Raw genomic sequence first — 19355 nt, 5'->3', positions numbered from 1 at the left:
ATTTTAAGTGACTGTGGAATATTTCTTTGCATATACCTGCAAATGTGCTTGTACATGTATGGATTTAATTGTACAAAGGTATGTACAATAATAAGTTAATTTAATTGCTCAACTCTTGCAGGCATTAAAAGTTCAATAGCCTAAAGTCTACAGACTACAGATAAGGTTGTGATATAGATCAGCTTGAGGCAATTGTGCAAACTTACCCAAGTCCATTGTTCAACTTGAGAGGTAATAGTAATATAGACTCCCAGCACAGTATACTACCAGACAGCTCATATTGGGAATAGAGTTACTCTTACATTTCAGTTCATTAAACCATGGAGTTGGAAAGTTGAGGTACTGTAAGCTCAGACCGTCATTCTCAATGTATCTTGAAAGGGAAATACTGTTCATATCCATATCTGAAATAAAACAGAAAATTCTGATCTACATCAACCTCATCTGTAGTCTTTAGACTTTAGGCTTTAGAGATTCAGCATGTAAACAGGCCCTTCGGCCCACCGAGTCTGCACTGACTAGCGATCACCCGTACACAAGTTCTAATATTACACACTACGGACAATTTACTGAAGCCAATTAATTTACAAACCTGCGCGTCTTTGGAGTATGGAAGGAAACCGGAGCACCTAGAGAACACCCACTTGGTCACAGGGAGAATATACAAACTATGTACAGACATCACCATAGTCAGGATCAAACCTGGGTCTCTGGCTGTAAGGCAGCAAATCTACCTCTGTGCCACTGTGCTGCTCTCATTAGTCTTTTCTTCCATTTCTTTTCTTAGCTCCCGGATAGAGATGGGAAAATGGATTGAGGACCTGAACCAGGCTATTGAGCTGGTGAAGAAATCAAACGAGAAAAGAAACCCAGTTCTGGAGAGCAACAGCTATGATCGATCAAACAGTAAGTAACTGAGTGAAATTACATACCCTTGATCTCAACTCTCTTGTAAATGGAGGTGACGAGGAAGAGGAGAATCACAGGTTTTTCTCACCTATATTTAATTCAATTCACAGGCCATCCTTACTGATACGATTTACAAAAAAAGGGATCTGTTAGAACATGAATTTTGAAGCAATGTGCTTCTTGTTTATTTCATGGATATGTTTTTGAAACTTTGGCTCAGCTGATGGAGAGCATGTTAAGGTCCAATGTGTTGACTTGAATATGTTCAATTGAAAGTTTCTTATTCCAACAACAGGCATATAATTGGAGCGCCTTGGTCAATGTTGGTATTCCTGCATTTCGTGTCATACCAATTTCAATAACCATAGATGAATCTAAAATTTCCCATTGTATTAACCAATGGGTGATTAAAAATCCAACCTTGCATGTACTTGAAAGACCCAACAATTTCAATTGATTTTCCAAAAGGAACAAAATCTCAGTGGATTATCAGTTGGACTCGGCTGTCCACACAGATCATCCCATAGGACCGCTGAACTCCAAGATAGCATTGTTGTAACTAATATTTGATCTTCCCTAACACACTGTTTTTGGAAGTAAGTACAGTCTTTTATATGGCCACAGATTTAGACAATAGACAATAGACAATAGGTGCAGGAGTAGGCCATGCAGCCCTTCGAGCCAGCACCGCCATTCAGTGTGATCATGGCTGATCATCCCCAATCAGTACCCCGTTCCTGCCTTCTCCCCATATCCCCTGACTCCACTATTTTTAAGAGCCCTATCTAGCTCTCTCTTGGAAGCATCCAGAGAATCTGCCTCCACTGCCCTCTGAGGCAGATAATTCCACAGACTCACCACTCTCTGTGAGAAAATGTCTTTCCTCATCTCCGTTCTAAATGGCTTACTCCTTATTCTTAAACTGTGGCCCCTGGTTCTGGACTTCCCCAACATCGGGAACATGTTTCCTGCCTCTAGCGTGTCCAAGGTCTTAACAATCTTATATGTTTCATTGAGATGCCCTCTCATCCTTCTAAACTCCAGAGTGTACAAGCCCAGCTGCTCCATTCTCTCAGCATATGACAGTCCCGCTCTCCCGGGAATTAACCTTGTAAACCTACGCTGCACTTCCTTGATAGCAAGAATATCCTTCCTCAAATTAGCGGACCAAAACTGCACACAATACTCCAGGTGTGGTCTCACTCAGGCTCTGTACAACTGCAGAAGGACCTCTTTGCTCCTATATTTGATTGCTCTTGTTATAAAGGCCAATATGCCATTCGCTTTCTTCACTGTCTGCTGTAATTGCATGCTTACTTTCATAAACGTACCTGCATGCTTACTTTCACAGACTTATTTATTTGAATTATGCTAATGGTTAATATCTCGTCAGTATTTTGTTTGAAAGCACAGGCACTCTGATTGTTATTCCTCTTTATGCATTTATCCAAATGTTCCTAGGATCTTCAGACGAAGTGTCCCTGGAGCAAGAATCTGAAGATGACACTCACTCCTCCCATAGCTCGTTGGACAAGCAGACCCATCACCGTGCCAATACTACAGTGCACGTGTGCTGGCATCGCAACACAAGTGTTTCCATGCTGGACCACAGTGTTGCAGTGGAGGTACCCAGCAGGGCACTCTCACCACTTCCTACACCCCAGGATAACCCAGTGCAGTGCACCAATAAAGGCGGCATCAACCCCCACTAAAGTTATTACATACAGAAGATATCTATTAATTTTAGGAAACTACTAAATTGAGCTGTATAGCTTAAATGAACAAAACAATGATTTGTGTTTTGTTGGAAGACAGGAAAGGCTGTTATAAGCCTTTGAGTCAACATGTTACAAGGCCAAGATGTGATGGGTGTTTGAGGTGCTTTTTTATTTAGATAATAGGACTCCAGAGCCATATTGATGACGCAATCTGCTCTGTAAATTCATTGCATTCCTCTTTTCAGTAAAATTCTGATGATTTTACTATTTAGAAAATCCAACGGTTTGGCATCTAGCTGGCTGGATCCTGTTGCCTATTATTCCTTTTCACGTAATGGGGGCCCAGTGTGTGAAATTGAGTGTGGAGCTTGGACTCCATTGCTTGAAAAATTATGATGGGAATCAGCACATTGTTGTCCCATGTTACCTTCCACACATCCGGACCCATCTGCCCACCATACGTCCTTTATTTGGTTCCATGCTTCACTTCTTTTCCTGAAAGATTCCGGTATTTGTAGCCCTTGGTTGCTCCTGTCATTGACCTTCCAGCCTCTTTCTCTATTTCGACCCCCCCCCCCCTTTCCCCAAGATTTAATCTGCCAATTAATCCCTCCTCACCATGATCCACCTATCAATTGCCAGCCCTTGACCCAACTCTTCCCTCATCACCTATTTATGCTGGTTATCTTTCCTCTACTCTTTCAGTCCAAGTGAAGGATCCTGACCCAAACATCATCTGTTTATTTCCCTCCACAGATGCTTCCTGACCCGTTGAGTTCTTCCAGCAGCTTGTTTTTTTGCTACAGATTCTGGCATTAGCAGTCTCTTGTGTTTTCTGTGAGGCAAGAGCTCTAGCAGTTGCGCCACTGTGCTTCCCCTGTGGCATTAGTGCATTTTCTTTCAAATTACATCACTACAGCAACAGTTTTGTGTAACTGAAGAACTTGAATAATGCAAAACCACATGATTCTGGAATTTACCCGAATCTGGAAATTACAGTGAGCAGATTTATTCTGAACATGGGGACAAGTTGGGCTCGAATAATTCCTTTCATCTTCATTGATTCGGATAACATGAAATTATCTATCACTTGCATTACTGTCAGTTCATTAAGTTGCACGTGGGGTTTATATCAATGGGATATAAACATTTGGATTTACTCTGTAGAACATTTTAATTTCAGACCACCAAACAGAATCAGAAATGTAATTTTAATTTCTTAGACAACTGATCTTGCTAGGCACGTAAGAAAGTGCTTCATTTGGGACCATTTTTAACTTTGTCGAGCCGGGTATCTTGGCTTTTGGAACAATTTGTCACATTTCAAAATTTTCTTCTGCTCCAGATCCAGTTATTGGAATTTGTATATTTAATTATAGTTTTCAACTGATTTCTCTCATCTGAAGCCTGGGTTATCTTGTGGCCTGGAAGTAAATTGCTTTCGATCCGTAGATCGATTTTCATTTATTTTCCTTTTAAACAGGTTTGCAATACATTGTTTGGTTTGTTTCCTTCAGCTAACTCATGTTCTGTGTTCTTTTGACGATGAAAATAATATTGTTTTCTCACACAGCTCTGTTCTGTCTCCTCATCTGTGTGTTATGCCTGGGGTTCCTCGTACTTGTCTTCCTATAGCTGGTCTGTTAAGTATTCATGCACTAATGATGTCAAAATATGTCAGTTGTATACCTCGTGAGATGTTGATGTGAATGTCAATGTCTTACCAAACCTGTGGTAGACATTTCTTCTCCATTCACAGGTCAATTCCAAAGCAAATGCACCTGTTGTTACTGAGAACATGCTCTATGTACCACACCTTATATCTTCCTAAGCCAGTAACATTTCTGGGAACAAAATACCAAATGTACCTTGCTGAAGATTTCATACTGGGCTTTCAAGATGAAGCTTTCATTATCAACAGACTTGGGTACATCAGCAGGTTTACTCAGAAAGTTTTAGAACTGCTAACTGCGCACTTGCGCAAGATACGTTCAGGTGCTCGAAAGTTTCAAGTCAAGTCAAATTCATTGTCGTATGCACAAGCATGGTGAGGTGCAGTTACACTGAAAATCTTGCTTGTAGCAGCATCATAGACACAAAAATATAAATTATACACAAACGACACAAATTCGGATAAAACAGTGAACTGGAAAAAAGTGGAGACATTGGTGCAAAACATAATTAGAAAAGAAGTCCATGGTAGTGTAAGAAGTGGTTTGACAATAGACAATAGGTGCAGGAGTAGGCCATTCGGCCCTTCCAGCCAGCACCGTTGTTGTTTTCCGTTGTGGTGGGGAGGATTAGGGTTGTGCAGACCTGTTCAAAAACTTGATTGTTGTAAGAAAATAGCTGTTCCTGAACCAGGTGGAGTGGGACTTCAGATTTCTGTACCTCCTGCCTGATGTTAGCAGTGAGAAGAGGGCATGGCATAGATCGTGGGGATATTTAATGATAGATGCTGTCTTCTTGAAGCGGCACCTCATGTTTAGGCTTTTGATGGTGGAGAGGCTTGTGCCCCTGATGGTTTGGGATGAGTACATCATTTTGTTCAGAGATACAATGTGGAAACAGGCCCTTCGGCCCACCAAGTCCACACTGACAAGCGATCAACAATGCACTAGTTCTATTCTACACAGTAGGGACAATTTACAGAAGCCAATTAACCTACAAACCAGTACGTCTTTGGATTGTGGGAGGAAACTGGAGCACCCAGAGAAAATCCACGTGGTCACAGGGAGAACATGCAAACTACATACACACAGCACCAGTAGTCAGGATTGAACCCGGGTCTCTAGGGCTCTAAGGCAGCATCTCTACCGCTGCGTCACTGTGCTACCCCTAGCCAATTCGCAACAGCCTGTTCCTGTATGTTAGAATTGTTGAACCAGGCCAAGATGTGACCAGTCAGGATACATTCTGTACCTTCTGGAGAAGTTTGTCTGAGTCATAGAGTCATGCAGCATACAAACAGGCCCTTCAATCCAACTTGCCCATGCTGACCAGCACGCCTCAACTACACTGGACCCACGTGCTTGCATTTGGCCCATATCCTCTAAACCTATCCTATCTATGTACTTGTCCAAATGATTTATAATAATAATAATAACTTTATTTGTTAAGCACCTTAAAAAACAACCAAAGCTGACCAAAGTGCTGTACAGAAAAAATAAATAAATAAATAAATTAAAAAAAAATAAGCAAGACATCATAAAACAGGCAGAACAACAGAACATACAGCTAACACGATGCGCATAAATTACATACGAAAATCCAACAATAAATTAAAAGACATAAAACATGAGTACGAACCACGCAGCAAAACCAAGCAAATAAAGTAAATAAATAAGTCGACACCTTACTGGTCTACAAAGGCCACGGAAAATAGATATGTCTTCAGTAGTGACTTAAAAACAGCTAAAGAAGGGGCCTGTTTAACGTGCAGAGGCAATTCATTCCATAATCTTGGAGCCGACACAGCAAAGGCACGGTCCCCTCTGAGCTTCCGCTTAGATTTTGGCTCATCAGGAGCAGCTGATCATCTGACCTGAGAGAGCGGGAGGGTGTATAAGGGTGAAGAAGCTCAGATAGGTAGGACGGGGCAAGACCATTTAGGGATTTAAAAGCAAATAAAATAATTTAAAAAATGAATCCTATACTGAACAGGCAGCCAGTGGAGAGAGGCCAAAATGTGTGAAACGTGATCATAAACCTTGTGATAGTACCTGCCTCAACTACCTCCTCCATCAGCTTGTTCCATATACCTACCCCACTTTGCGTAAACAGGTTGCTCCTCAGGTTCCTATTAAATCTTTACCCCCTCATCTCAAACCTATGTTCTCTGGATTTTGATTCCCCTATTCTAGATAAAGAAATCCGTCTCGTCATTATTTGATATCCAGCCCACTATGGTGGTCTCATCCACGAATTGTGTTGGATTTGTACTTAGCTGCAAGTCGTGGGTGTACAAGGAATAAAGAAGGGAGCTGAGAACGCATCCTTGTGGAGCACCAATGTTGAGGATTATAATGGAGGATGATTTGTCTCCTATCCTCACTGATTGTGATCTGTTGGTCAGGGAGTCGAGGATCCAGTGCTGACTCGAAGTAAAAACGAGCATGGAGATGTGCTTGGATGGGATAATGGTATTAAAAGCAGAGCTGTAGTTTAGGAATAGAAGTCTGACATAGGTGTCCCTCTCATCTAGGTGTTCCAGGGATGTAGGGTGGGGCCAGGGAGATGGAATCAGCCACGGACCTGTTGCGGCCGTTGACTCAAAGCCGACTGCTTTATCCTTGGCCGCTGACCAGCATTGATGAACTCTCTTTACCAAATCACCTTTCTTCAGTTTTTGTTTGTAGGCATGAAGTAGAAGCACAGCTGAAAACCTGCTCATCAGGTTATGAGTAACATCCTCTGAAATGCTACAATGTGTACACAAAGACTGTCAAGTTTAAAAACACTCAACTGGCTTCTTTGTGGACATTTTTCCAATTCTCTGAGGGACAGCTCAAAACAGCATTTAGAAGGGAAGCAGGGCTACCCATGGGCAATGATCATGAATTTAAGGGAGACTGCTTCTGACTGTTTTGAAGTTTTTAAGAGACTAATAAGGGTCAGGTGAGACGACAAATCCAAAGTAACCTATAGTAAGGTGCTTGTCAAAGTTGCACATGTCAGAGTGATCAGCAAAGTTAGAGCTCATCAGATTGGTGAAATTGGTTGAGTGGGAATTTTAATGACTGGGCTGCTGTGTGCAGTAGAGTTTGTGGAGCTCAATACCAGATCTTTATGCAATATTAAAATGGATTTAGATTATGATTAAAAAGTTGACCACTGATATCAATATTTGTAGACAGGTTGAAATATTCATGTATATATCCTCACAACATAGGAGGAGGCCATTCAACCTACTGAGTCTATGTCAGGTCAATGCAAAAACGTGTGCATATTAAGGTCAAGGTGAGAGATTTAATGGGGACCTCAGGGACAACTTTTTCACTCACGGTAATTCATATCTGGAATGAGCTGCCTGAGGAAGTTTTAGAAGTGGATATATAAAAGATATTTGGACAGATATATGGATAGGAAGGGAGTAGAGAGGAATGGGCCAATTGCAGGACTCCCCCAATATGCCAAATTGCTCAGCATGGACAAGGTGGGCCGCAGACCCTGTTTCTTTGCTGTGCTGTTCTATGACTCTATCAGTGGCCATTTTAAGGAAATTATTATCTTCCCACAAACTCTACCCTCTCTGCTACTGGATCCTTGACTTCCTCATCAACGGAGCTCAATCAGATTAGTAACAACATCAACTTACAATCAATACAGAATTTTCATTCCCTGGAGTCAAACGAATGAACAAATTTACAACCATAAAGGATTTGGATAGAGCTATTTGTTGAATGTTCGGTATCCAACAGATTGAAAGTGATTGATTGTCAAAAGAAACAGAGTAGATATAAGGAGGTACTTATTTTTAATGTGCCAAGTCGTTTGGAGTGCATTGCCTGAAATTGGTAGTGAATACAGGTTCAGCAGTAGTTTTCAGAAGGGAATTGGATAAGAGCTTGTAAGAAAAATATCACATAGCTATAGGAAGAGTATGAACTTGTGGCCTTTCTGAGTTGCTGTTTGGAAAAACAGACTTGGTGGGTCAACTTCTATTCCAAAGGGCATATTATTCTAATATTCCATACTAGGTAGCACCAATGTTGTCATAAATGGTCTTGAATAAGGGAGAGAAAAAGAGATTTAATGGGGACCTCAGGGACAACTTTTTCACTCACGGTAATTCATATCTGGAATGAGCTGCCTGAGGAAGTTTTAGAAGTGGATATATAAAAGATATTTGGACAGATATATGGATAGGAAGGGAGTAGAGAGGAATGGGCCAATTGCAGGACTCCCCCAATATGCCAAATTGCTCAGCATGGACAAGGTGGGCCGCAGACCCTGTTTCTTTGCTGTGCTGTTCTATGACTCTATCAGTGGCCATTTTAAGGAAATTATTATCTTCCCACAAACTCTACCCTCTCTGCTACTGGATCCTTGACTTCCTCATCAACGGAGCTCAATCAGATTAGTAACAACATCAACTTACAATCAATACAGAATTTTCATTCCCTGGAGTCAAACGAATGAACAAATTTACAACCATAAAGGATTTGGATAGAGATAGTTGAATGTTCGGTATCCAACAGATTGAGAGTGATTGATTGTCAAAAGAAACAGAGTAGATATAAGGAGGTACTTATTTTTAATGTGCCAAGTCGTTGGATTTGGAGTGCATTGCCTGAAATTGGTAGTGAATACAGGTTCAGCAGTAGTTTTCAGAAGGGAATTGGATAAGAGCTTGTAAGAAAAATATCACATAGCTATAGGAAGAGTATGAACTTGTGGCCCTTCTGAGTTGTTGTTTGGAAAAACAGACTTGGTGGGTCAACTTCTATTCCAAAGGGCATTTTATTCTAATATTCCATACTAGGTAGCACCAATGTTGTCATAAATGGTCTTGAATAAGGGAGAGAAAAAGCAATCTTTGTGCTTCCTTCCGGTTGTACCTCGTGATTCACACCTTTATGAAGTGGTCGGAGGGTCAACTGAGATGGTCCACAAGGTCAAACACCTTGCTAACGTTCAGCAAACATAGAGCAGAAGACCCCAACAACCTATGGAGTTGTGACACAGCTGATTCAGCAGTTTAGGGAGAAGAATAAAGTAGAGAAATGTTAGCCTTTTTTAGCTGGAAACAATGGAAAGAGCATTCTTTTGTGGCAGGATGAGCAGATGCCTCACGATGATCCTGTGCTAAGAGTCATCCATGTAGTGTTGTCTGTACAACTGACTATTTTGTGATATCCTAGTTGCAACTAATCATACTGTATAACACACAGGCTGCTGCTCTTTAACTGATATTTCATTTATGGTTGTCCTGTTCTTTTGTCTGTCTTGTTCCTTCCTTTTGCTATGTCTGCTAACTCATGGATCGTTCTAGTTCTCTGTTCCTCTGATGCCACACCAGAGCCTCCCCAGCACGGTCATCTGGTCCAGGACCAGCGGCCTAATACCATCACCCATGTGTGCTGGTACCGGAACCAGAGCCTCTCGTTGGTTGATTATCTTCGCATGTGTGAGGTAAATGCGCTAATCAATTGCCCCAGTAAATCTATGCTTGTAAGTGATTGCAGGTGAACTGATACTCTGTTGGCAGTGTGGGGTTAGCTCTGAGGATTGACCAAAGTGGGATAGCTGGATTTCTGGAGTGGTGATGGTACAGGGCTGAATAGAGAGTAAAGAGCGGATGACCAGCTTCGGATGGAAAAGCTGTGTGAAAACCTGTAGCCGGTCCAAGGCTAGATAATGAGCTGTCAGCGCCATGGAAAATGTTCCTGACTCTGGTAGTTTCATTGCTATGGGAGAGGCCCATCTAGGAAGATTTATCAATTGAGTTGTGTGAGAGGTGTTTGAAGATTTGAAGAGGAAACATTGTCGAGTGAAGGATACAGAATCATGGAGCAATAATTTGAATGGGCAGAAGTCATTCAATACCCACTTTAAAGTGGAGTCATCAGTCTCAGGACTGGTAATCAGTCACATTAGTAGCCAGGTTGGCACAGGAGATTGAGTATTCAGTTTTATCGAGTGAATGAGATTGAGCAAGCAGCAGTTGGTTGCAACGAGCTGAGAGAGAATGAGAGAGAGAGCAATTGATTGTGGGAGGGGAGGTAGAATTGCACTTTAGTGAGGAATGGGTGTTGTTTTGTTATGGTGGAGAGAAGGACGGGCCACACATAGGTAGCTGAAGTGATGGTTTGATTTCTCTTCTGGTCCTAAAGAGCTCCAGTAATTCCACATGCTACTTGATGGAGTTAAGAGTTTGAACGACAGTGAAGAAGTTTTAAAGAAGGAATTCGAAGGTTTTAATAATAAAATATGGGGTTTAGTTTTGTTCTCCAACTGATGGATTAGCTGATTAGAATGTGCTTCAACCAGATCAGGCAGAACGACTATTCCATTTATGGAAACGATGTTATATTTTCATAGGACGTAGGAGGAAGCCATTTGTCCATTGAGTTTAGACTGGCTCCTTGAACAAACCAAGTCCCTTGTTTATTCAACCTATTCTCTCTCTCACCACCCTGAATCTCCAGGCATCTATCTACAATAGGAATAACTACAGTGCCCAATTAATTTACCAATTGACCATATCTTGAAGAATTGGGAGGAAACCAGACCATCTGGAGAAATCCAATGTGGTCACAGGGAGAATATGCAAAAGCCACGCAGGCTGCACTGAAAGTCAGGATTAAATCCAGGATGCTGAAGCTGTGAGGAAACACTGTGCCACCAAAGCACCCAGATAAAATCTACATCCTTTAACTTGAATGCATGAAGATAAGAACCAAACAAGCCGCACCCTTTCCCCCCGACCTGCCTCACCAATAACAAATCCAATTGGGGATGATTGTGATGGAAGATACCAAAGAAATAAGAAAATAATAGATAGATCTCATGAAAATAATCTGAAGAAGGGTCTCGACGCAAAACGTCACCCATTCCTCTCCCAAGATGCTGCCTGTCCCGCTGAGTTACTCCAGCATTTTGTGTCTATCTCCTTTTAAACCAGCATTTGCAGTCCCTTCATGCTCAAAGGATTGACAGTTGTTTAAGAACTGTATGGAAGAGTGAGTCACATTGAAGCATTTGAGAGGTTCAAAATAGAGCAGTAAAGAACTTGAGGAGATTTGTTTTTCCCAACAGGAGTAATGAAAGGACAGATTGGACATAGTTAATTCTTGTTGGTGTTAAGGTATGTAGGAAATTGGTTACATAGCCCCATCAGTGGTAGAAATGATAGGAGTAGAGGTAATAACCTTTGAAATATAGAAACTGAGAACTAAGAAATTTGTTATGAACTCTATTCGAAGATGGCAGCTAAATTATGTATGCAATTGGCATTATTCTCATTGCAAAGACATGATGTTCTTGTGTTTGGAAGTGCAGTAGAAACACAATGTAGAATATCTGCCTTTGTAAATTCTATGACAAAGGTACGAATTGCTGCCTGGAGTAGAACTTTTCTCCTAATATCCCTCCAGAATGTGGTCACTAAGCGGAGATAAAACTCCTCAACCTGGCTAGTTCCAAAAGTGTAAAAGCAATTCCACACCCAAGTTGTACCACTCTACAGTTTTCTACTTCTGCCTTGATTCCATCTGCTTATTTTCGCATTCTGTGCAATGTATTTTCTTTGTTGACTATTTTCAAGTGCATGAATTGATTTCTCTTTACTGGAGCTTGAGGTAATTGCAGCAAGAGAATTGGGAATAGAAAGAGCATTGTTTTTAGTAATGTATATATTTATGTTTGTGCACAAATTTGATCTTACTGTTCTTCATTCTAGAATCAGCTCTCTGGATACCTGCTAAGGAAGTTCAAAAACAGTAACGGGTGGCAAAAACTTTGGGTTGTCTTCACCAACTTCTGCCTGTTCTTCTACAAAACCCACCAGGTGGAGTATCTTGATTGATTACCATGGGACATTAAACAACAGCTGAAGATAGGATGTGTGCATTTGGGTGATGCGCAGGGGAATGTGTGGTTTAACCAGGACAATATTTATATACAGAGGAGATTTACTAGAATGTTGCCTGGGTTTCAACAACTAAGTTACAGAGATAGGTTGAATATGTTAGGTCTTTATTCTCTGGAGCGCAGAAGGTTAAGGGGGGGACCTGATAGAGGTCTTTAAAATGATGAGAGGGATAGACAGAGTTGATGTGGACAAGCTTTTCCCTTTGAGAATAGGGAAGATTCAAACAAGAGGACATGACCTCAGAATTAAGGGACAGAAGTTTAGGGGTAATATGAGGGGGAACTTCTTTACGCAGAGAGTGGTGACGGTGTGGAATGAGCTCCCAGTGGAAGTGGTGGAGGCAGGTTCATTGGTATCATTTAAAAATAAATTGGATAGGCATGTGGATGAGAAGGGAATGGAGGGTTATGGTATGAGTGCAGGCAGGTGGGGCTAAGGGGAAAAAAAAAAATTTGTTCGGCATGGACTTGTAGGGCCGAGATGGCCTGTTTCCGTGCTGTAATTGTTATATGGTTATATGGTTAATATCGAAGCTTTATCTTCATTGCATAATCTGGATAATTATTTAACTGGAATTGTTGAACACCATGTGAATAATGCAGCAGAGCAAATGGAAGTGCAAGAGAGCAAAAGGAGAGAAAAAAAGGATTGGGTTGAAAGGTGAAAAAGAAATGAATGTGGCTTCCCTCTTAATGCAGGCAGTATGTCCTAAAAAAAGAGATACAGCATGGAAACGGGTCATGTGGTCCATCGAGTTTGCACTGACTATTGACATTTTCATTATCCCTACATTCATCCCACATTCCCATCAACTCAATTACACATTTGGAATAATTTACAGTGGCCAATAAACTGACCACCTGCATGTCTTTGGGATGTGGGTGGAATCCAGAGCACTCTCCGGAAAGCCATATGGTCAGGCAGAAGGTGAAAACTCCACACCAGCCAAATGGACAACATCAGAGGTCAGGTCTAAGCAATGGGTCTACTAGCTGCATCACTGTATTAAGAACATAGACAGTACGGCTCAAGAACAGGCCCTTCTGTGCCAAACATGTTGCCAAGACTAACTGCAAATAATCCATATCCTTTAATTCCCTGCATATCCATATGTCTATATGAAAGTCTCTTAAATGCTATGATTGTAACACCTTCAACCAACACCCTCCGGCAGAAAGATTCAGGCACTCACCACCCTCAGTGTAGAATTTGTTGCCCCGCATATCTCCCTTAAACTTTGGCCCATTCACCTTCAAGCTGTGCCCTTGAGTAATTGGATGACCTCCCCTATAATTAAATGACCTCCCCTTTATTCTAAGACTGTGGCCCCTGGTTCTGGACTCGCCCAACATTGGGAACATTTTTCCTGCATCTAGCTTGTCCAGTTCTTTTATATCAGTGTGTACTGACCACTGTGCTGAAGGATGGCACATTTTGGTTGAGACCACAATTACATTCCAAAGGACCACATCTTCTGATTTAAATGACAGTAACTTAAGTTAATTGGTTCTAATGCTAACATCATCAACTGGGGAAAGAAACACAAAGTGCTGGAGTAACTCAGCGGGTCATGTGTAGGAAGGCACTGCAGATGCTGGTCTCGACCCGAAACCTCACTCATTCCTTCTCTCCAGAGATGCTGCCTGTCCTGCTAAGGAACTGCAGATGCTGGTTTAAACCGAAGATAGACACAAAATGCTGGAGTAACTCAGCGGGACAGGCAGCATCTCTGGAGAAAAGGAATGGGTGACGTTTTGGGTCGAGACCCTTCTTCAGACCTTTCTTCAGATCTCTAATTTGATATATTTCTTTGCCATGAACCTGTTACTTGAACATTTTTTGATCTCTGGAATACAATAATTTTTTTCTCTGGCCTCTTAAAAAACATTTATTAAATGCCATTTCATGGAAAATGCTAGGGGATTAGTCAATATTAACTGCTCTAATATCAGCAGGTGCACAGACTTGCAGGTTCTGTAATTTAACTTGATCAGAGAGCGTGGTAGTAGTTCTTCCTCAACATGGTCATTGATTTCAGGATGTGGGATAGAGTACACTCCACAGCCTTCATTGTGGAGATGGTTGAGAGGTTTATGTTCGTAGGTATAAATATCACCAACAACTTGACCTAGTCCATCCACATCATAATACATCCACGTCTCCACTTCCTCAGAAGATGAAGGAAATTCAGCATGTCTGCAATTACTCTTACCAATTTCTACAGAAAGCATAGAATACAAGGCAGTTTGGTATGGTAACTGCTCTGCCCAAGACCGCAAGAGTTATGGTGCAGCCCAGTCCAGTATACAAACTAACCTACCCATAATTGATTCCACCTACACTTCATGCTGCCTTGGAAAAGAAGATAGGTCTCATCAAGGACTAATATACCCCGGTCATTCCTTCTTCTCCACTCTCTTGTGGGCAGAAGATGTAAAAGCTTGAAAGAAATAGACCACCAAATTCAAGAACAGCTTCTTCCCCGGTATTTTCAGACTCTTCAGATCTCCCATATGCTGAGAATGATTTCCCGATTTCTTAAACTACTTTGTGCAGCTCTTGTACTTTTATTGATCTGCTTTTCTCTAGCTGTAACACTGTATATGGCAGTGTGTTTATTTTCTTTTTTTACTCCCTGATGTACTCATGTATATGATCTGCCTGGATAGCACTATATTATGATACAAATGATAATAATAAAGCAATACTAATACCATGTTTGTAAGGATTGAGGGTCAAGTGTATGTGAAAGGGGTGCAGTAACGATTTTCATGTAAATGTTTTACTTATATTACTTTTGAAATGTGGAGGGATATTTAAACAATTTACTTTAAGATGGGGAATGGAGCAGACTAATGTCCAACCCCCAATTGATAATGATGCTTTGGAGATTAATAAAACTCTATCCCTACTCCATATTGTGACTGGGTGAACTTTGTGGTTTTGTCCATTTTTCTTGATTGAATGGAAGAGGGATTGCTCAATTGATGGTGCACAAATGTTTTTCTGTTTGGAGAAGAGTATGCAAAAGCTTCCAGGAGGAGCCATTAAAGCCATCACATTTCTTGTTATGTACAAGTGAGATGGACTTGGGTAAAGGGAATACAATTCCATTGATTGTGGAAGATATGTCATTTGACAATGTAGTAAATAGTGAGGAGATAACAGTGGACATTGAGAATCTATTGAAGAAATAGGCAGACACGTGACTGATGCAATCTAATAAACTGTTGCAAGGAGATGGCCATGCTCAAAGGTTGGGAGTAAATTGCAAAAGATCCAGAGATGGAAATGGGGAGGTTTCTTCGCAAAGAAGGTCGTGAAGATCTGGAACGTGCAATATAAAAGAGTTTAGAATTACATTCCAAAGGAGCCTTCAGAAGGTAATTGTACATTAATCTTAGAGAAGGAGTAATTGATATGTTTGATAAATTTGGGATGGAGAACTAATTCTGACATGTCTTCCAAGGAGCAGGCTGAATGTATTCTCCTGCTCTTCTGACAAGGGTCCAGATGAAAGGAGCATGAAGTTAGAGTCGACCTGCTGCCTGATGTAATTGCGAGTGAAACTCCCGAGAAAACTATTGAGGCTCAAACTTTCAAATCCAATATTGATATGCTTTTGTTGGGAAAGAATACTGAAGAATATGTTACCCAGGTGGATATAAGACATTAGGAAATGGATTAGCCGTGGTTTAGTTCAGTGGGGCTCGTTAGAGGAGTTAAATGCCCCACTCCTGTTCCTTTGTTCCACCTGATGCTTTAACAATTGTTCAAGGTTACTTTGTAGTTAGTCATTCTAGCATGTTATTAAGTGTAGCAGCAGATTTTTATATCGCTCAAGAGATTACTCGCTCTAGCCACTTAACCCATTTAATGGCTATAGATCATGGCAGGATTTAGCATGGTAGTTGAGTTGCTTTTGAAAGATTTTTGGCCGTACATCCATGGTTCTTGCTTATTGTTATGCAACTAAAATAATTTGAGAATTATTCTTTGTTATTCTTCGGTATTTCCAGGATGATTACCCTCTGGCCAGCCTCCCATTGTTGGGTTACATGGTGAGCATGCCTTCCGACCATGACCACATCCACAAGGATTACGTCTTCAAGCTGCAGTTCAAATCTCACGTTTATTTCTTCAGAGCTGAAAGCGAGTACACTTTTGAAAGGTAAGATTCAGATTTTGCATGAGTGCTTAAGAGCACATGCAAATTTATGTTTGTCCTTCACAGTCAATGCTACAACTATTCAATAGAGATCATATTTTACCCAGACTCAACTGAAAGTCGGGTCCAGGCCATCTCATCCAAATCTAGGTATGGTGTATCACACACCAATCAATGCCAGGCCAATCTGTGCCAGATGTCAAATTAACCTACAAATATCAGTTCTCTTGTTTTTGTGTGAATTTCATATTTCAACCAAATCAATGATTATTTTTCAGAGAATCATAGTAACAGCATGGTAACAGCTTCTTCAGCCTACCGAGTCCTCATTGACCATTGACCAGCCATTAATACTTAATTTTACATTAATCTTTTGAAAATGTTTTATTCTGCTCTCATTCTTAATAAAACCCCCCAGATTCTACTACTCATCTACAGTTAAGGGTAATTTACAATGGCCAATTAACCTACCAGCCCACACGTCTTTGGGGTGTGGGAGGAAACTGGAGCACTCAGGCGAAACCCAAGCAGTTACAAAGATTTTGGACACACCAGAGATACAGCACCAAGGGCAGGATTGAACCTGGATCTCTGGCACTGTGAGACAGCTTCTCTACTAGATGCTATCTTGTTGTTCTCATATCTATTTTCACTTGATAGCCTGACACATCCTTTTGGCTGAATTAGAAACATATAAACATAGAAAATAGGTGCAGGAATAGGCCATTCAGCCCTTTGACCCAGCACCGCCATTCAATATGATCATGGCTGATCATCCAAAATCAGTTCCCTGTTCCTGCTTTCTCCCCATATGCCTTGATTCTGTTAGCCCTAAGAGCTATATCTAACTCTCTTTGAAAACATCCAGTGAATTGGCCGCCATTGCCGTCTGTGGCAGAGAATTCCACAAGTTATTAAGTCCTCATTGCTTTGCTTCCTATTTCTGCAAAATGGATATTTGTCAAACTAAACCTTTACCAGGAACTTCAACCAGGAACTGTGGCATGACTGACAATTGGATGGGAATTCAGGCGTAGTGTAGAAGCTGATCTTGCATATATTTCAGGAGCTGTAGGTTGAAGGAAGATGCAGAGAAAATGAAAGAAGCATGGAAATAGAATCATTTGATCAGAAGGATGAGAATTTGTAAATACAAGGCATTGAGAAATTGGAAGGCATTGTTGGTCAAAGAAACACAATGATGAAGCGAGAATGGGCCGCGAAAGGTAGATGCTGCTCACCATTTCATGAAAGCCCAACCTGCTAATGGCCACAGAAGTTTCCATACTAGATGCTGAACAAAATACTTTGGGTGTCTTCCCAATAATTGGCTCTTCAAGGGTGGAAGTGACTAGAATTGAGGAATGGTTGTGTACAGATGTATACCACAAGGATTGCTGCAACTACTTTCGTTTTGGCATTATCTATTGAACTTTAAGGCCCGAGAATTTAGGGGACAGGAGTTCAGATGATCTACATATTCCCACAGATGTTCTCTCAGGCCTGACATGGTGTGTTTGCTACCTATTAATTACTGAGTTTTCTGCTTTGAATTACTAGGTGGATGGAAGTTATCAAAAGTGCAACCAGTTCACCGGAACGGATGATGCACCATAGCCAGAAGGACACTTGAATTGGGGTGGAAGATTATGAGTGCTGAATGGAGAAAGTGGGAACTGGATTCAAGTTCCACAGAAAAACAGAAAAGTGCACAGAAAAATTAGAATGCAATGTCAAGTTGAATCGACAAAACTCAGACTCACCATTGTCACGAACATGTCGAGCAACTCTTCAGAAGGCAACACCTTGCCTGACTCAGTGTGTCAATGACAGAATCATTGTAAGATAGGGATGGGTGCAGACCTAGACGTCAGATGAAAACAATGACATTCCTGCTGTTTAAAAGGGAGTCCTGATACATTTATCAAACACCAAAGGAATTGCCTCCCATTCAATAAACAAACCACAAGAGCACAACAGATCTGGTACAGAGTAACTTTGTTGGACAACTAGCTTTTTACACAAGGTCTGCAACATTTGCAATAGGAGTAATTTGTGATAAGCAGCCTACATGATAAGACCCAAGGTTAACAATGAAACTGTGATCTGACTAATATAGTTAAAGGTGTTTATACAAAGTGACTGGTCAGGGTTGTGATGCCTTTAGCGCCAGACTAGTCTACACATAGTGATTCTTTGTCCTTATTGTTCTGGTACATGGTGACACTTGGACTAGACTGGTTTGTGCACAGCAACACTTGGAGCAGACTGATATGCTAAAGAGTAACATTTGGGCCAGACGTCCGGTATACAGTACTTCTTAGATCAGACTATTTTGGTTTTCCAACGACTCTTGGAGCAGACTTGTCTTGTACACCTCGATGCCTGGACCAAACCTTTCTGGTGCACAGTGATACTTTGACCTACTGGTCTATACACAGCGACACCTGAACCAGACCGGATTTGGACATGGTGACACTTGGACCAGATTGGTATGTACATAGTGGCGTTGGGACCGGACTAATTTGATATACAGTGATGCTTGAACCAGAGATAATAGGACTAGGCTGGTCTGTACACAGTGACACTTGAGCTGGATGTGTCAGGTATACAGTGATACATGGAAGAAATTAGTCTGGAACACGGTGAGACTTAAACCAGATTGGTCTGTACAGAGGGACACCCGGACCAGCCTGGATTGATTTGGATAAGACTGATCTGATATGCAGTGACACTTAGACTGGTCCGTGCACAATTTCACTTGGACTGGTCTGGTACACAGTAACACTTGGACCAATAGGTCTTACACAAGGCTATACATGGTCCCGACTGGACAGTACATGGTGACACCTAGACCATACAGGTCTGGTACACAATTATAACTGAACCAATCTGCTCTGTATGCATCTACACTTGGACCAACCTGGTTTGCTTCACAGTGACTTAGTTTAGTTTAGTTTATTTT

At 41.2% G+C, this 19355-nt stretch overlaps 1 protein-coding gene across 5 annotated transcripts in view; it reads left to right on the top strand.

Moving 5' to 3' along the window:
* The window catches only part of farp2 (FERM, RhoGEF and pleckstrin domain protein 2), a 144433-nt gene extending 126066 nt beyond the window's left edge, over window positions 1-18367 (top strand). For 4 of the 5 annotated variants that reach the window (XM_055645928.1, XM_055645924.1, XM_055645926.1 and 1 more), the window contains exons 23-27: window positions 788-906; window positions 2371-2534; window positions 12031-12138; window positions 16242-16393; window positions 17951-18367. In XM_055645928.1, the coding sequence (XP_055501903.1) occupies window positions 788-906; window positions 2371-2534; window positions 12031-12138; window positions 16242-16393; window positions 17951-18023 (616 nt within the window). In that variant the 3' untranslated portion in view covers window positions 18024-18367. Of the gene's footprint in view, window positions 1-787; window positions 907-2370; window positions 2535-12030; window positions 12139-16241; window positions 16394-17950 lie in introns of those variants that run through there. The other variant, XR_008724562.1, reaches the window with a different exon arrangement.
* Window positions 18368-19355: the final 988 nt, after the last annotated feature.

This window comes from Leucoraja erinacea, chromosome 14 (genome assembly GCF_028641065.1).
Source record: "Leucoraja erinacea ecotype New England chromosome 14, Leri_hhj_1, whole genome shotgun sequence".
Taxonomy (NCBI): Eukaryota; Metazoa; Chordata; class Chondrichthyes; order Rajiformes; family Rajidae; genus Leucoraja; species Leucoraja erinaceus.
Note: the sequence above shows the minus strand (reverse complement) of the source record. Positions and strands in the feature narration are given on the sequence as shown.